This window comes from Opisthorchis viverrini (genome assembly GCF_000715545.1).
Source record: "Opisthorchis viverrini unplaced genomic scaffold opera_v5_163, whole genome shotgun sequence".
In the NCBI taxonomy this organism is placed as follows: domain Eukaryota; kingdom Metazoa; phylum Platyhelminthes; class Trematoda; order Opisthorchiida; family Opisthorchiidae; genus Opisthorchis; species Opisthorchis viverrini.
The window spans coordinates 745,614-761,241 of NW_008751821.1; the positions used below are offsets into that span (position 1 = coordinate 745,614).

At 43.5% G+C, this 15,628-nt stretch overlaps 2 protein-coding genes across 2 annotated transcripts in view; one reads left to right on the forward strand and one right to left on the reverse strand.

Moving 5' to 3' along the window:
• Positions 1-15,628, forward strand: part of T265_07282 (hypothetical protein) — a gene marked incomplete at both ends in the record, with an annotated part of 92,306 nt that overhangs the window by 46,548 nt on the left and 30,130 nt on the right. Inside the window, one exon of the mRNA XM_009172760.1 lies at positions 9,337-9,478. Within this exon, the coding sequence (XP_009171024.1) occupies positions 9,337-9,478 (142 nt within the window). The remainder of the gene's footprint in view (positions 1-9,336; positions 9,479-15,628) is intronic.
• On the reverse strand, positions 13,085-14,840 carry T265_14251 (hypothetical protein; the record flags this gene model as incomplete). Its single annotated transcript, XM_009172768.1, is given in 5 exon segments — positions 13,085-13,891; positions 13,929-14,393; positions 14,435-14,545; positions 14,560-14,719; positions 14,731-14,840. Coding segments are annotated over 5 exon segments (1,653 nt in total), but the record flags the coding sequence as incomplete, so codon positions are not given.

Consider the following 15,628-nt stretch of genomic DNA (forward strand, 5'->3'; position numbering starts at 1 on the left):
GGTAGGCGCAGTCCCCGAGTTTCCGTCAAATTTATGTTCTAATTGAACCCAAATTGGACTGTTTTCGAAAGATACACTCATTTGCAAATCAATTTGGTTTTCACGAGAGACCCGACTGAATCTTTGTTTTATGATATTCTACAACTGAATGTCCTGCACACAGGTCGCCTCATGCTTCAGTTGGCATGATATTCGTGACAAATTCAGTCAACCACTCATCTTCTCATTGCCAGTAAATGCTTTTTTCTGCTAACAAACGAAAGTCAAATGTCGGATGAAAGATGTTATTGTTACGGGTACCTATAGCGCTTGAAGTCACACTTCCATAGATATCTTGTACAGAATTGTCGAGTAAACAGTTGTTTCAGGATTAACTCATTAGTTCATCTATGTGACCGTCTGCCGCCACCTGAAGTGACTCGAAATCAGCAGCCATGTGATTCCCCTTGTCTGACACGTGACAGTCCTGTTGTCGTGCAATTTTGGACGTCGGTTACGCACATAAACCACCTGCAGTTTTCTGAATAGTGTCTGTGTTTTCTGTCAATCTGTAACTCGCAAAATGTTACTGTATCTAAAAATATTGGTAGTTTAACAACCTCTTAAATAAACTGCAGGGTTTTTCATTAAGCAAAACCGGTCAGAATGGCCCCAGCTATTGGTCCTTCTGTTATATTATAATCCGACGAACTGTTTTACATCGGAAGGCATAATTTGAAGCCGTTTTACCCTGGCACTTTTCAGAAGATTTCAGAAGATTCATCACTGAATCGTGGAAGGTGCCAGGAACTGGCTTTATTGTTTGTGTACAGAATTCCTATATACAGGGACTGATTTTGTAACAATTTATGGCACAGAGACCATATCTACGATTGGATCCTGCAGGATGAAATGTCGTTTACATGATTTCTTATTTTTTTAGATAGTAGTTGCCTGGCTCTTCTTCAAACGTTGAGAACTGTCAACTAAAACGATGCGTGACCGATTCTGCTACATCCACGCAACGCTTCCTAACTAGAACCAAACACACAGTGGAGTGTTTTTTTAAGGACTTACCACACCAGCTCCGCTAGAAGCACTCTTCTGTGTGCCACAAATTTGAATGCTTAATAGAATGCAACAATCCGCTTCGCTAGGAGAGCTGACAACCCCAACTTTTCTCAAAACAGTTCATGGAGGCTCAGAATGTTCGACCGAACAAACGGTATCCACATATTTTCGTTCTAATTCAGTTCGGTTTCATCACGTGACAACGATCACCACACTACCACAGGCTCATCACGTGCGGAACAATGGTGATTGCGTGGTCAAGGTCATTCGTGTTGCTGTCGCGGTCCAAGACCAGTGAAACAATGACGATAAGTGATAGCAACAAGAAACGAACGGTACAGGCTGATTGCTACATCACCACTTCCGACTGCAACTGCCACGGTGAAATGCAAATTTCCGATCCTTCGGCTCCACCTTCCTTTCACCACCACGTAGAATAACATCGTGGATGGACATGATGTTTTTCAATTCACTCGCGGTTGTGGTCAGACAAACAGGAATTGGTTTGAAAGAATAGCTGAACACGTACCGTCGTTGTTTGCCAAAAAGGCTTCCTCACCCCTCAACATCCATCTCTTTGGTGAAGTCTTTTTTCAGTTGCACACATCACACCGTCACTCTCACGATATCCGTTATCCGTTACTCAGTCAAGAAGAGAGGTTTTTCATAACAACAATTTTGTAGTAGTGATAGGTTTTCCGACTCAATCCGCCACTATCACAAGACCTTTTTATAGCCCTAACAGAATTCAATCAGAAAAAAAACTAGCGAACGGGTGACTTGCATCAATTAAGCAATACTTGTATTACATTTTGAATGAGGGGGCACTAAGAGATATTTTCATACAGCATCTGACATTAGTGTGAACTCCGACGAATTGGACATCCACCTGCCATCACGAAACGAGTTACCGAACCGTAAGTCCGAATAGCATGCTGAATATTTTTGTGCCCACGGTGACATCCAGTCACAGAAGGCCCCACAATATGAACCTAGTCAAACGGACCATTACGTCACAAGAATTACATGATACAGTCCATTCTTGAAATATGCATGAGGCATTAGGAATTCGCAAAGCTACGCTACCGCAGAGGATAAGGAAATTACCGGCTGCATAAAACAATCCATGAACTAGCAATGTTGCGGAATGTAGGTAGCTCGGGTGCGCTGTTTGGTTGTTGGTCTGTTGGCCGAGCTTGGCAGTTGGATTGCAAACGTTTCATCACCAATCCAGATGACATCGTCAGTGCAGGGTTGACGATCAATGCACCGATAAACGCTATGAGGTAACATTTTGAATCCGCCCCAAGTATCGATCTTTGAGTCCACTAGTTATAATATATACAAGAACGACCGAAAATAACGTGTGATGCACTGTTTACTTGAAGCGGTAGACTGGATATCTAAATGCTGTGCAAAATTATCGACCCAAACCTGAAACAGGTCTATCCACACGAAATAAACAGTTATTGACTGTGGTTTTTGCAGCCTAAAGCCCACGTTCTCCACGATCTATAAGCGAACATGATTAGCAGGTTAACTGGTTCGAACTGCTTTACACAGTAAATTCTCAAACGGAACCTTCTTAGTCGCTAAATGAAAAGGCAAACAACAAGTATATAATTTGTAAACTTGAAACGAGTTAAAAGGATTCATTCAGGGTCTACGAGATGAGGTACCCGGCATCGCTAACAAAAAGGGGGAGTGAATTTGATAATCAAAATGTGAACTATGGTCACATCGCACACAATACATCTGAGTTGGTCCAGCAGGGCTAGGCTCCGTTTGGACGGAAGTCAGTTCATGCAACACAGCATGTTCTTTCAGCCAAGATGAAGTTCATTCAAAATGAGTCAATCTTAATCACCTGACCTAACACACTACTTAGTAGGTTACTGAAAACTTTACAACAGCTCACTGAGCTTATCAGGCGGGCGTAGCTCCCCAGTTCCCAATGATCTTATGCTTTCACTGAATGCCAGATTAAAACTATGTGGCAAAGCATATCAAAAAGTGATATTTGATTGTGATTCAGCTTAGTCTCCCATAAGATTGCCACTAAATTAATGAGTCTATTCCACCGATTTACAAACTATACGTTGGCCATCCACAGGTAAAGCTCAATCGGTGACATTGTTGATAAGACTGATTAAGACGGAACTCATCATAGCCCAAAATACAGATATAAATATACTTCGATACCTCCATATCGACCCGATGAACCTGAGGCAGTCGTTATTTTGATCATTCGGTTGAAGATCGTCGTAGACGGAAGATTTGTTCGACATCATTGAAATTTCCAGTTAGCATTCACCAGTTTCGCAAACTAACTAGTGAACGAAGGGTGTTTGATGGCCAACGATTGTTGATGTGGCATCTGAATATCGAAAAAATGACAGGCTCTGCTGTTGGGATGGTCCCTAACCCGAATGAGGTGAGCGTATTGGTGGCTGCATAGCAATCGCAACATACAGAATTCAGCCTGTCAGCAAGTGTTCCAAATTTGGTGGTTTCCTATGGTGGATTGATCCTCAGTTAGGCGAGAGGTCATGGTCTCTAGTCCTATCAAAGCAGTCCCTCTCCAATCATGCGAAACTGCCCATTACGAAAAGCTCCCCAACGATTTGGCCTAAGGTTTGGATGAGTCTATCACTAACACCGAGGTAATTAGCGATTGACTGTGTCTTCGCGTACGTGGGATAGTGGTCAAAACTATCCAAATATCCGTCCACCCTTTCTGTATCTGTTTATCGGACCAATAACTTTTACGGCATTGTTTTTCTCCAAAATAGGGTACCACCGCAAGCCTCAGGTTTGTCTGGAACACGTTAAAACCCATATGAGTTTATCCATACATGATCTTTTATTGATATCAACCTTTTACTGCTGAGCATCCTCTTATCGACAGGTGTTACAACAGCTACATTCCAAATGATTCGTTCGTCGAGGTCTGAATTAACTTATAAACATATATTTGTATGCAAGTGTTGTCCTGGTTCCGGACCGTTGCTCATGGTCCTTCCATCACCGGACTCCAATCAACCATTGAATAAAGTTGCGTGGTAGCATTGCTTGGTTTACATCGGTACATTCACAAGGATTAGTTTGTTAGGTCTTATTGAAAACTCCAACGGCTATGTGAAAAGACCGTAGATTTGAACACCTGATCGTAAAATGTCTTCACTTATGATTCACTCATCGGAAAAGTACTGTACATATGACTGAAGACAAACAAACCATTTGCTCTATTCGTTGTTGCCGGCACATGTTTCGGAGAAGAGACCAGTGGGAAGGGCGCAGATCCCATTCGTAATTGTAACAGGTCAACAACGGGATAGGAACTTGGACGACCGACAAAACCGGTGGGTGAACCGATGTTTCCCACAGGAGAGAGTGCTTGCCCACTCCGCCCAAGCTAGAGCACGTCGTTGTCCACTACAAGGACCTAGCGCGAGTAAATTCGCATTCGATGTTTAAATGCAAACAAATTTCGACTGATAACTTCGACAGCGCACCTTGGACTTAGTTTCGTACATCGTTCTTGCAAAACCAAATGCACTCACTATGATCGTTGCAACTTTGATCACTTCCACCTTTACGATAATTCTGATGGGACTCTAATCCGTAAATTCACTAAAGTGACTTTTAACACTCCTAACTATCTATAGTACGTCACCTCCTAGGAGTGCTAACGCAACCTTTATGTCTCGGAAACACAAGTTCAAATGCAAGGATTCGAGGTCAAGTTGGTTTGTTCTACCCAATAGGTTCTTTCTTGAGTAGTATTCGCCAAAGTCCAAAATTCTAAGTCGATAACCGAATACTGCTGACTGTGAATCTGTTTACTGACTTAATGGACATGATAATCCGACCACGTGGCAGCCCACTTCGACAATGGAACTTTTGGTAAATGGACAGGTATCCTGAGCAAAGAACGCTGCCTAACTCCAGTTTATCGACTTGTCGTTCACGTTTCTGACACCATTCACGCGTTTTTGCTTTGTCACAATTAAGGGTGAGATACATTCGCCTGTTCTGTATTATTACATAACCCCACACCGCCGAATCATCCAAAAGTGGATACTGATCTGGTGGAGGATATTTACTTACCTAATGGCGAGACGTGGTTATGTGCGAAATTCACGGAAGTCTGTACGCTTGGGTAATCAGAAAGTGCAGCTATTCACTTTTGGTTAGCCTGGTTCTGGGTCACAGCATACCCATGTATTCTGAGCAAACAATCTTGTTCTTGCAGTGATTTTCCGGCAGCCTCTGTTTTCGAGAGGAAGCGTTTGCTTGCATAAATTCCTTTTCTGTGGACACCTGAGTCTTCCTGTTAACAGTGTACTTCACAAGGCGCATCACACCTGGTAATCACAAACTCCGTATTCGTCCAGTCTTTTCATTTATTCTGTCTTGTCCTACTAGCACGCATAACCTTGATTTCCTGATTTTGGACAAACCTGGACTGTCAGAAAAAGCACCCGGCTTTTATAATACAACCTGATGAAGTGAATGAAATAACCTGCAGACAGCCGCTCACTGACAGCATATTGTCACTTGTTTTGGCTCTCAACCTGTCTCGCAGTTGACCTATTCAAGATTCCAAGTCTACCGTTTACATATTATGCCCACTTTAAATATAATGGCACTATTATTAAGCGAATAATAATAACATTGGATAACACATGAATGGCAATTGAAATAACAGAAGAGTATCTAAATCGTTTTAGACCCATCCTAACTCTGCAGAGCTCGCTCACGATGTTCGAACTGGCGTTAATAACGATGTGAATGCACCTCGAAAGATCTAAACTTTAGATCCATAAAACTACCCCGTACCGTTCACACAGACTGTTCTTCAGATATTGAAATGACAAATACTCGAAATGTTCAGAACTTGCGAGTGTGAAGTTCATTTCCTCACACAATGGAGAGTACTAAAGTAATCTCACCCTTTATGGAACCCAGGCATCGTCGATACGCAGCGGAAGAAGTAGTTTGTTGAAGCAGGCCACGTCAAGACTCGTCAGTAAATGGAAATACCTTCGTAGATTCAACATACACCTGAGGACAATGGATGCAATGGGTCTGTATTGCCTTGAAATTCGCCCTAAATGTAGATTAATTCTTCAGGCCTTGTGCAGAATTCAGACGGAGTCTGTGTTGTGTTGCGAACACAAAATCGCATATTTTCTATGGTGTCACCTCTATGGTATCCATCTACAAATGTTGCTGTACATGGCATTGAAAAAAACGGTCGCAGTGCGTCTAACGACCATAGAGTCCGCTGTCCTCACATACTTGCAGTAAAATGTACGTACACTAACGATTTAATACATTTCAGTACTCCTTTAGGTTTCCTGTTTATTCTGGCTGGCGCCTAAACTTTTGCTTTGAGCCTTGACTATCATCACTTGTCGCAAAGGTTATCAGGACACTATGGTCACCAGTCCTAATCAAATTGGTTTTCGAATGTAATGCGTTAAAGTACCTCTCCTCGAGGAACTCTGTCCTCATGAAACAGCATTTCCGTCGATTGGACAGCTTTACAGAAACCGTTGCATTTTCTTGCAGATGTTTCTCTGAATCAAAAACATCTCAGAAACGAGGAAATTAAACATTCAAAAAACGAGAAATTGGTCATGTCACGGAGTCATTTTGGAATCCATCGAGAGTGTTTCCTCAAAGGGGGAGCAGCGAAACATTGATCCCCCCTTTCTGGACAATGCAGTATTATTTATCACAAGTGTTCCCCACAGAGCTTTGCTTCACTCACACGTTTCTCTATAGTGAGCCAGCATATTCGCAAGACACAATAAAACACCAAACTGGTATGGTACGCGGCTCTTACTTCTATATTTGTCCACCTGAAGCTCCCTTTCTCCTCTTGGTCTAGTGGACAGTTTGGTGATATCCAGTCTTTAATGACCTTCAACAAAATATAAAACGCGTCGACTTTCTCACTTCTTAACCACGAGGACTAGAAAAGACCGGATAAGATCTAGTGAATAGGGACATGATTCACTGGCACCTGGGTCGAACGACAATTCGGCTTTTGACTAATACTCCCATTTGCCTACGAATTTGGTTTTGACGAGAGACTCGACGGAATCCAGCCGGATTTTTTGTTTATATTAGTCTTATTATACTGAATGTGCTGTACCAGACTGTCTCATGTTTCAGTTAGTACGAAATTCCAGACTGTCACACATTTTATAGATGAAACACACTACTCATAAGGTCGCCTAAAACTCTCCGATAGCCCACGATCGAGACAATGTGTCGAATACCGTACCAAACTGCGACATAAAACAGCTTGGTGCAGCAAATTTGATTGAAGCGGAGATTACTTTGAGTCTCCTGTCAAGACCGAATTCGTTCGCAAATGAGCACACTTGTCGAAAGCTATCCAGTGTGTGTTCAAGTAGAACCTAAGGTTGACGGACAATCAGGTCCCAAGAAGGTTGAGGTCATTCGTTGGCTGATCAGAACCCTACGCAAACTTCAAGTAGAAGGTTGACGGACAATCAGGTCCCAAGAAGGTTGAGGTCATTCGTTGGCTGATCAGAACCCTACGCAAACAAAGGAACAAACCTAACCCTGACAAATGATGTAGAAGAATCAGTGCTCACGAAATCCACCCATTCAAAAATTCAAATTGACTTTAACGAGAGCCTCAACTGGATCTTCCGTTCACGATATTCTTTAACTTAATTTGCACTGGGGGATGGCGGTGCACTTCATTGAGTCACAGAGCATCAGATGGGAAACACCGATTAGATACTTTCGGTGGACTTGCACCAATCTATCAAATTCACGTCAACGGTGCCTCATCAACATAACATGGGAAGGCCTAATTTTCCGCCCATGCTTAAATACGTACTTTACGCCAAAGATATTGCGCAATTTCTCCAGGCGTTTCCCTCAGTAACATTCACTTTCTCATTGGCTATAAATACCAGGAAGAACGAGTTGCCGCCTATAACTGCATCTTCAATAAATCCCACTACTTTCACAACCAGGGCAAAATTATTCGGAAGATATCCAAACGGAATCTCAAGATGGCCTCCTTTAATAAAAATTAAAAAAATAAAATGATAGTGAAAACAATAAAAAAAATAATAAAAACAAATGAAAGTAAACGGCGTTACCAACCACACAGATCACTCACAATTATCATGCATCGAAGCTGATATGAAGCAACCTGATGACATTTGGACAGCCACCGCTGCCGAGTCCAGTTGATTATTAGTTTAGTATCAACTGAACCATCTTGTGGGTTTATTTACTTACTTTATCTAATCGGTCATTTGAACAGCGGAACTTTCTACTGATTTTCAACAGAATATATCGACAGTTGTTAAACAAAATTGGCAACGAACAATATCGTTCGCATGGATCATTTGCATAAGTCGGTCCACAGATGGGAATCTATCCTTTCCGAAGGTGGTTCAATGATTACGATAGTGGGACCGGAGACGAGTTTAATCTCGTTGACTATTCTTCCTCAGAGCGAAATGGCCATGTTAGGCTTTCCGGTTAGGTAAGCTAAGGAGAGATTCAGTGCACCACCAAATAGAAGCTTTTCGCCAAGCAACCAATCGAGACGAAATATGGGAAAACTATATCACAATTAAGGTCATATCTGTTGTAGTCTCGAACGGATATATCATGCAATAGCTGTACGGTGGGTTGAAAGTGGCATATTAAGGTAACTGACCTCAATCATAATCTCGCGTTACCCAGTTAATAAGAGTGATAGGAAGTTTAACAGTTACTACGTCCGCGAGCCCGACTGGAATCGGTTGACTTAATCTCCTGAAAACCGATCGATAATCTTTATTCAGGAGTACCAGCTTGTGTGCCCGTGTACAAATCACGTAATCGCAGATTGATACGACTGGAACAAGTTTTTGTCAGCTTCAGTACAGTCCATATTAGGGAAGCATTTAATAAGTATAATATCTTTGTAGTCTGATTTTGACGTCTCAGGTAGATTTGACACAATCGACTGCCTTTTTTTCAAACTATATACAGTTCGCTCCCTTTATCGTAACACTGCACGGCTGCCGATCTTACTCGGGAGCATCACCATCATTATCAATATGATATTACCATCTTCATCATCATCGTCACCCGTAAGTGATGCTTAGGTTGTACAACAGCATTAACCATCGCAAGTTCGTCCACAGACTTTGTGGAAAAGGGGTGCCACAAACTGGAGGTAGCAACCGACACAGTGAAAAACTGATGGTTGCTGTTAGTAGTGACCAGAAGATTTAGCGATGTACCGGAGTCGATAGCTTGGTACATGCTCACTCTTGAGGTTCCCGATACGAAAATTCGAGTGACGCGTAGGTTTGACAATCCCGAATATCAAAAGGAAGAAGTGGGCTCGAAGTTCTACGGTACTATTCCTACAAGGGTAAGCAAATCGGACATGAATGTGCATGAACGAGTAGGTCAGTGTCGGACGTGACAGCTTTTGTGGCAAAGTGAGTGGCGGGTACACATAAGCAAAACAAGTGGAGATCAAAAGTACATGGGCAATGTAAACAAATGGATGGGGTAATTACCATGAGGTCAAGTTAGATTCACTACACACCATTAGGATGGTGATGGCCATATTCGTCTCTCTCTGTTCAGTTCATTGTGTTCTGTTCTCGGAGTTAGTCCACGGAAATTTGGATTTACGTGACATGCAAATTTCAGCACCAAATCATGATTCGACTGCCGCCATACCTCCTCTACCCAACTCATGGTTACCTAAGAAAAGTCCAATACAGGTATAACAAGCAGTAGCCACACCAGCGCACTCATCGAGTAATGAGAGCATTTGTATCGTGTTCGAGGTGATTTCATTGGAAACCGCTCAACTTTGGCGCTACTGATCTGACATCCTCACCAGACTGGTGGAAGGCCCTCAAGACATCAAAGATAAGAAAAAATTAGTGACCAGCTTTTATCCATATGATATTATGTAACACACTGTAGCGTTGTAAACTTTCCCCTGATATCACATCTATACCATAGGTAACGCAGTTTGGTAAGTCACCCGGGCCCTCTCTATACGGATGAAAGCATCACTCGTGGCTGGATCATCAGAATTGATGCAGCTACCCTAGTTGGCTTGTCTACAAGAAGCAGGTTCATGTTTGATCCTATCAGTTCTCATAGTAGTAATTTATGCTTCGTTTGAAAACGCATACTAAACTTTTGGTTAGAATCACTTGGACAGTTCTTAATGTTTTCATTTCGACAGAGTCACATCCAAGGTGAGCTACGTCGTTTAGGATTCAGAGGCGTTCCGAACTTACAATCGTTAGTTTGTGGATGCGGAAACTCTACGGTCGCATCAGTAAGAAAATTGAGCGGAACGGCGAAAAGGAAATACCCCCGCCACAAACTGCCTTCGATGAACTCAGGTGAAAAAGCGCATCCATCGCACAGCAATTTCAAGGAAAATCAATGTTATCTGGGGGGGGACAAGACCGTCCAACAAAAACCACCATTACACCATTGTGCCGCACGATCAATGGAAGAGAAGCCAACTTTCAGTCCCAGGGGTCTGTCGTTGTTAGTCGCTTTAAACAAGGCCGCTGTTCCTGAATCTGTCGCAAAGCAAAGCTGAGCAGAAGAAAACCCCGTTAAGTTTCATGAATCACTTTTTGTCTGAGCTCAGTAAACCTACACAGAATAAGAACAGGGAGAAATTTGGATGCAACAGATGCCAGGCGGTACCCAGTAGCCAGTGATCATGTATCTTTATAAACATTGGAATATTTACTAAGATTCGACTCGACAACACCTACAGCTAACAAGCCTAGAGGAGGTCCTTCATCCAGGTTGCCATCACCGTCATTAGCATCATCAACATCACAACCGCCATTACCATCATTGCCATCATCGGGTTTCTTCCCATCCAGCTACGCGTTCGGAATTCGACAAAAATGTCCATCACTGAGAACCAATACATTGTTATACAATGGGACACAAGTCACTTATCCACCCCTACCAAAAAATAATCTGAAACTGAGGCTAAAGAAGACTTTAGATATAAATCTAATCAAGAGGCCACAAGAATCTGACATCGCATTCTGCCGTTCTTCGGAGGCGATCAGATCACAGCGCTTGGTCGACGGGGAATATTTCGTGGACTGTTCGTGAAGATAACCGCTGATCAATCTCAGTACTGGCTGAAGACAGTGATGGTACTGACGGGGGAAGTGGTGCACGATCACCCGCTATTTACGGAATTTCGAGTTCGCCAGTCCCCTCGAGGATAAAGTATCTCAGAGATAATGAAAACCCTCTACTTGAAGTAGGATTTCTTTCCCAGGAGGCGCGAACTCACCAAGTCTGATCAACGTCTATATTCAGTGAGGTCCGCATTAAATCAGTTCCGGTGATGCGGCGTGACTGGTACTGACCCATTTGGAAATTTTCCCTCCGTCGTTCTAATCACATCCTACGGATCCATCGAAATGACAAATAAACATTACACGTGACATTTTTAGGAAATGTGAAACCCGCTATTGCTGAGAATAAATCCGACCCTAAGGAGAGCAGTCGACTTTCCGACGCCTCACTACAATACGGTCTTCGTGGATGCTTGTTTTTGCCAGGTTCTTATTCGAGGCTGGAGAGACGTACAAAATTTTCCTGTCCCTGATGATATGAACACGCGGTTTGTGGTCTCGAAACTCAGTTATGTGCATTGGATCTCTTATCACCAGTCACAATGCCCGTGGACAGTAGCCGCGCTCATCCAACCGAAGACTAATTCTACCTTCACAAACGGGAAAAATAAGCCTTAGCAGTTAAACGCAAAGTGCTTTCACTGTTCTCGTCCCACATACGCATCAATCTATCAGTAGCTGCGTCCGCATACACCAGCAGAACGTACTGGCACATAGATAAATGCACCTTCGGACTCACTGAACGCGTTAGCTGGTCGACCCGATAGGCGGGAATCGGGCCGAGGCACAGAAACCAGTCGTATCGAACGTAAGAAATGTTTAGACCACTGACTTGCCAGGTATATGGTCAGTTAGTTAGTTTGGTTTTGTGTCTTTTTATAACGACGATATCTTAGAGCTAATGAACGACTTCCCTAGGCGACGCTCCTTGATACGCACAAAACCTACATTCAACTTAGTAGCAACGCGTATACTACCGACTTTTTATAAATTCGTCTTCGGCATTACGAATACAAATGCAAACCAAGCAATCAGTTCCAACTATTTGACATACGGTGAGACCAGTCAACTGATGGATAAGCAGCGCACTCACTTAAGCGTGATATTCTTCCACAGCACCCTAGAGACTTCGCTATGACTACAACCTTCATTCCGATGATTACGTAGTTGGAGAGATTGAATTCGATGTTATTTCTAGTTAGAAAGCTAACTAGACAATTCATCCACTCGGAGATTGTTTTAAAGTCAACAACTAGTTCGACCGAGATTCACAGACTGGCGATTTCCTTATACATTCTCATACGCCAACGTAGTCGTGGATGTAAAAGACGAATGAATTCTGGAAGATTTCCGGATCAGTGCGCTCAGAATTGTGAATAAAAATTTCCAAGGCTGGTAAAGTGGTGACAAATTGGTGGAAGGGGTTGTTTGGAACAAACTGTGTTCCAATAAGTCATGAAATACGTTACGCATGTTGCCCAGTAGTACGGCTGTGCAAATGGACAACCAAACACACTCGAGCAGGGTAACCGCATACCTGAAATCGCTGGAGGCGTGTAACACACGAAGGCGTATGTGAAGGTTTCAAGAACGATTGCTCGCTTTAAATGATTGTAGAACAGAGAATAGGCAACGCAAGCCTATTTCATACGAGGGAAGCGGGTTTTCAAGAAGTCCAACATCAAGGACCCACAGAAATTCTATACTTAACCAGATATCATGAACAGGTAATCATAAGAAAACCAGCGATAAACTCCCCACGGATTAGACAAAACAATGGTAGAAAGCGAGGTATACATCACCGAAGTCAAGTTGTCCAAAGTGACGAAAAATCAAGTTTCATCTTGCTCTTCAAATTCTCCCTCCTCCTCTGCGGTAGCATCCTGATATTGCTGATACTCACTTACTAAATCATTCATGTTAGATTCAGCTTCCGTAAACTCCATCTCGTCCATACCTTCACCCGTGTACCAATGCAAGAAAGCCTTGCGACGAAACATGGCAGTGAACTGCTCGGACACCCGCTTGAACAACTCCTGAATCGCAGTGTTGTTTCCTATAAACGTAACCGACATCTTCAAGCCGCGTGGAGGAATATCGCAAACAGCCGTCTTTACATTGTTAGGAATCCACTCGACGAAATAGCTAGAATTCTTGTTCTGTACATTTAACATTTGTTCGTCCACCTCCTTCATTGACATGCGACCGCGGAATATAGCAGCTACTGTCAAGTACTTTCCGTGGCGCGGATCGCAAGCAGCCATCATATTTTTCGCATCGAACATCTGCTGCGTTAGTTCAGGAACCGACAGGGCCCGGTACTGCTGGCTACCCCGGCTGGTCAATGGAGCGAATCCAGTCATGAAGAAGTGAAGTCGTGGGAACGGTACCATGTTCACCGCTAGCTTGCGCAAATCACAATTCAACTGCCCAGGGAAACGGAAACATGTCGTAACACCTGACATAGTAGCACTGACCAGATGGTTCAAGTCTCCATAAGTGGGCGTTGTTAACTTCAACGTGCGGAAGCATATGTCATACAAGGCTTCATTGTCGATGCAAAATGTCTCATCTGTATTCTCCACCAACTGGTGTACCGATAGAGTAGCGTTGTAGGGTTCAACAACTGTGTCGGAAACCTTAAGGCATAATGTTGAGGAAAACTGAAACTTTTACCTTCGGGGAAGGGACGACAGAAAACGTGCTCATAATTCTGTCGGGATATTCCTCTCGAATTTTCGAGATGAGTAGTGTTCCCATGCCAGATCCAGTGCCGCCTCCCAACGAATGAGTGAGTTGGAAACCCTGGAGACAGTCACAGGACTCTGCTTCCTTCCGCATAACGTCAAGAACAGAGTCAACTAACTCGGCGCCTTCTGTGTAGTGTCCTTTTGCCCAGTTGTTACCGGCTCCACTCTGACCAAAAACAAAATTGTCCGGGCGAAAGAGTTGTCCAAACAGACCCGCTCGGACGCTATCCATTGTACCAGGTTCCAGGTCAACGAGTATGGCCCTTGGTACGTACCGTCCACCTGATGCTTCATTGTAGTACACGTTGATGCGTTCTAACTGTAAATCAGAATCGCCATGATAGGCACCGGATGTATCTATTCCGTGTTCATCAGAAATAACTTCCCAGAACTGAATATGTCCATCAAGTGAGTTAAATTACAGTAACCTACCTTAGAACCAATTTGATTTCCACATTGACCAACTTGAAAATGGACTATCTCGCGCATGTTCAGAAAACAGTCCTCGAGCGAAGACCAGAGTCGGCGACTTGCGGTCTGGACCTGAGCGAAGACACGTGACGACGTAAATTAAAGTCAAATGGCGCACTGCCGCCTGATTGACCTTGAAAAGCGGCTGTTCCATTCACGGTTTCACGGATTGTTACACAGGATCGAGGCATTTGTCCAAGTTTCACGAGTCGCTTTTGTTCTTGTCGTTCAGTGGCTGTCCTGCACCTGTAAGGCACAAGTGAAAAAAGTGTGCAGCACTGCTCTTTATGTTCAAGGCCCGGGGTGGTATGCTTGCATGCGCGAGGTTTCGCGCAAATGAATTTCTAATGGAGCTTTGAACTGGGTTCTAGAAGGAACGTGGAGCACCGTCGGAGGAAGATCATTCAACGCAAAAAGTTCCTTCGAAAACATGATTTCGGTCAAGAAAACCCCCTCGGTATCCTAACATTCCGTGTTCTTCAGCCGAACACCTAGTATTTTCTCAGTCTTTGTTTTGTGAAACAGTTTGCATATAATCAAAGGGGACTTCGGGCACGGGATATATACTAGGATGCTGTACTGCAGTTGAAACTAGTCTCTATCTGATAACACGTGCTTATCGCACGAACTTATGTAGGTACCTCTCTCCCGATTACAGAAATCAGCGATGGGCCACCTCGAATCCCAGACAGAAATCCATAGTCCGCTTGTAACTTCCGTTTAGTGAGCTTGGGCAATTTTTTGTTTGCCGTTTCGATATCATTACAGGCACATTGTTTCCACCCTCCATTCTCCTTTCCAGCGTCTCCCAATCTGTGCAAACGAGTGCTTTGTGCGCCGTGGGTTCCAACAACGCCGGTTTCGATATCCCCTCATTTAGGAAACTGCGCTTGCTGTCACTGCATCCTTGTGAACGTTGAGGGTAGCTGGGTTCCTGACTAACCACGCCACAATCTTTGCCGTGGTTCAGCTGCCTATCCTTACAGACCCACACCAAACTTCTCTCGAACTGCAGTTGGTACCAGGAAAATTTTTACACCAATTAGACCATTTGGCGGTATTTATAAGAAAACTTAAATTCTCCTCCAGACAGTCGCGGTTTTACACTTGTTTAAGCGCAGCTAGCAAGGGTGGGGGGTCTTCTATTGTAGTTGG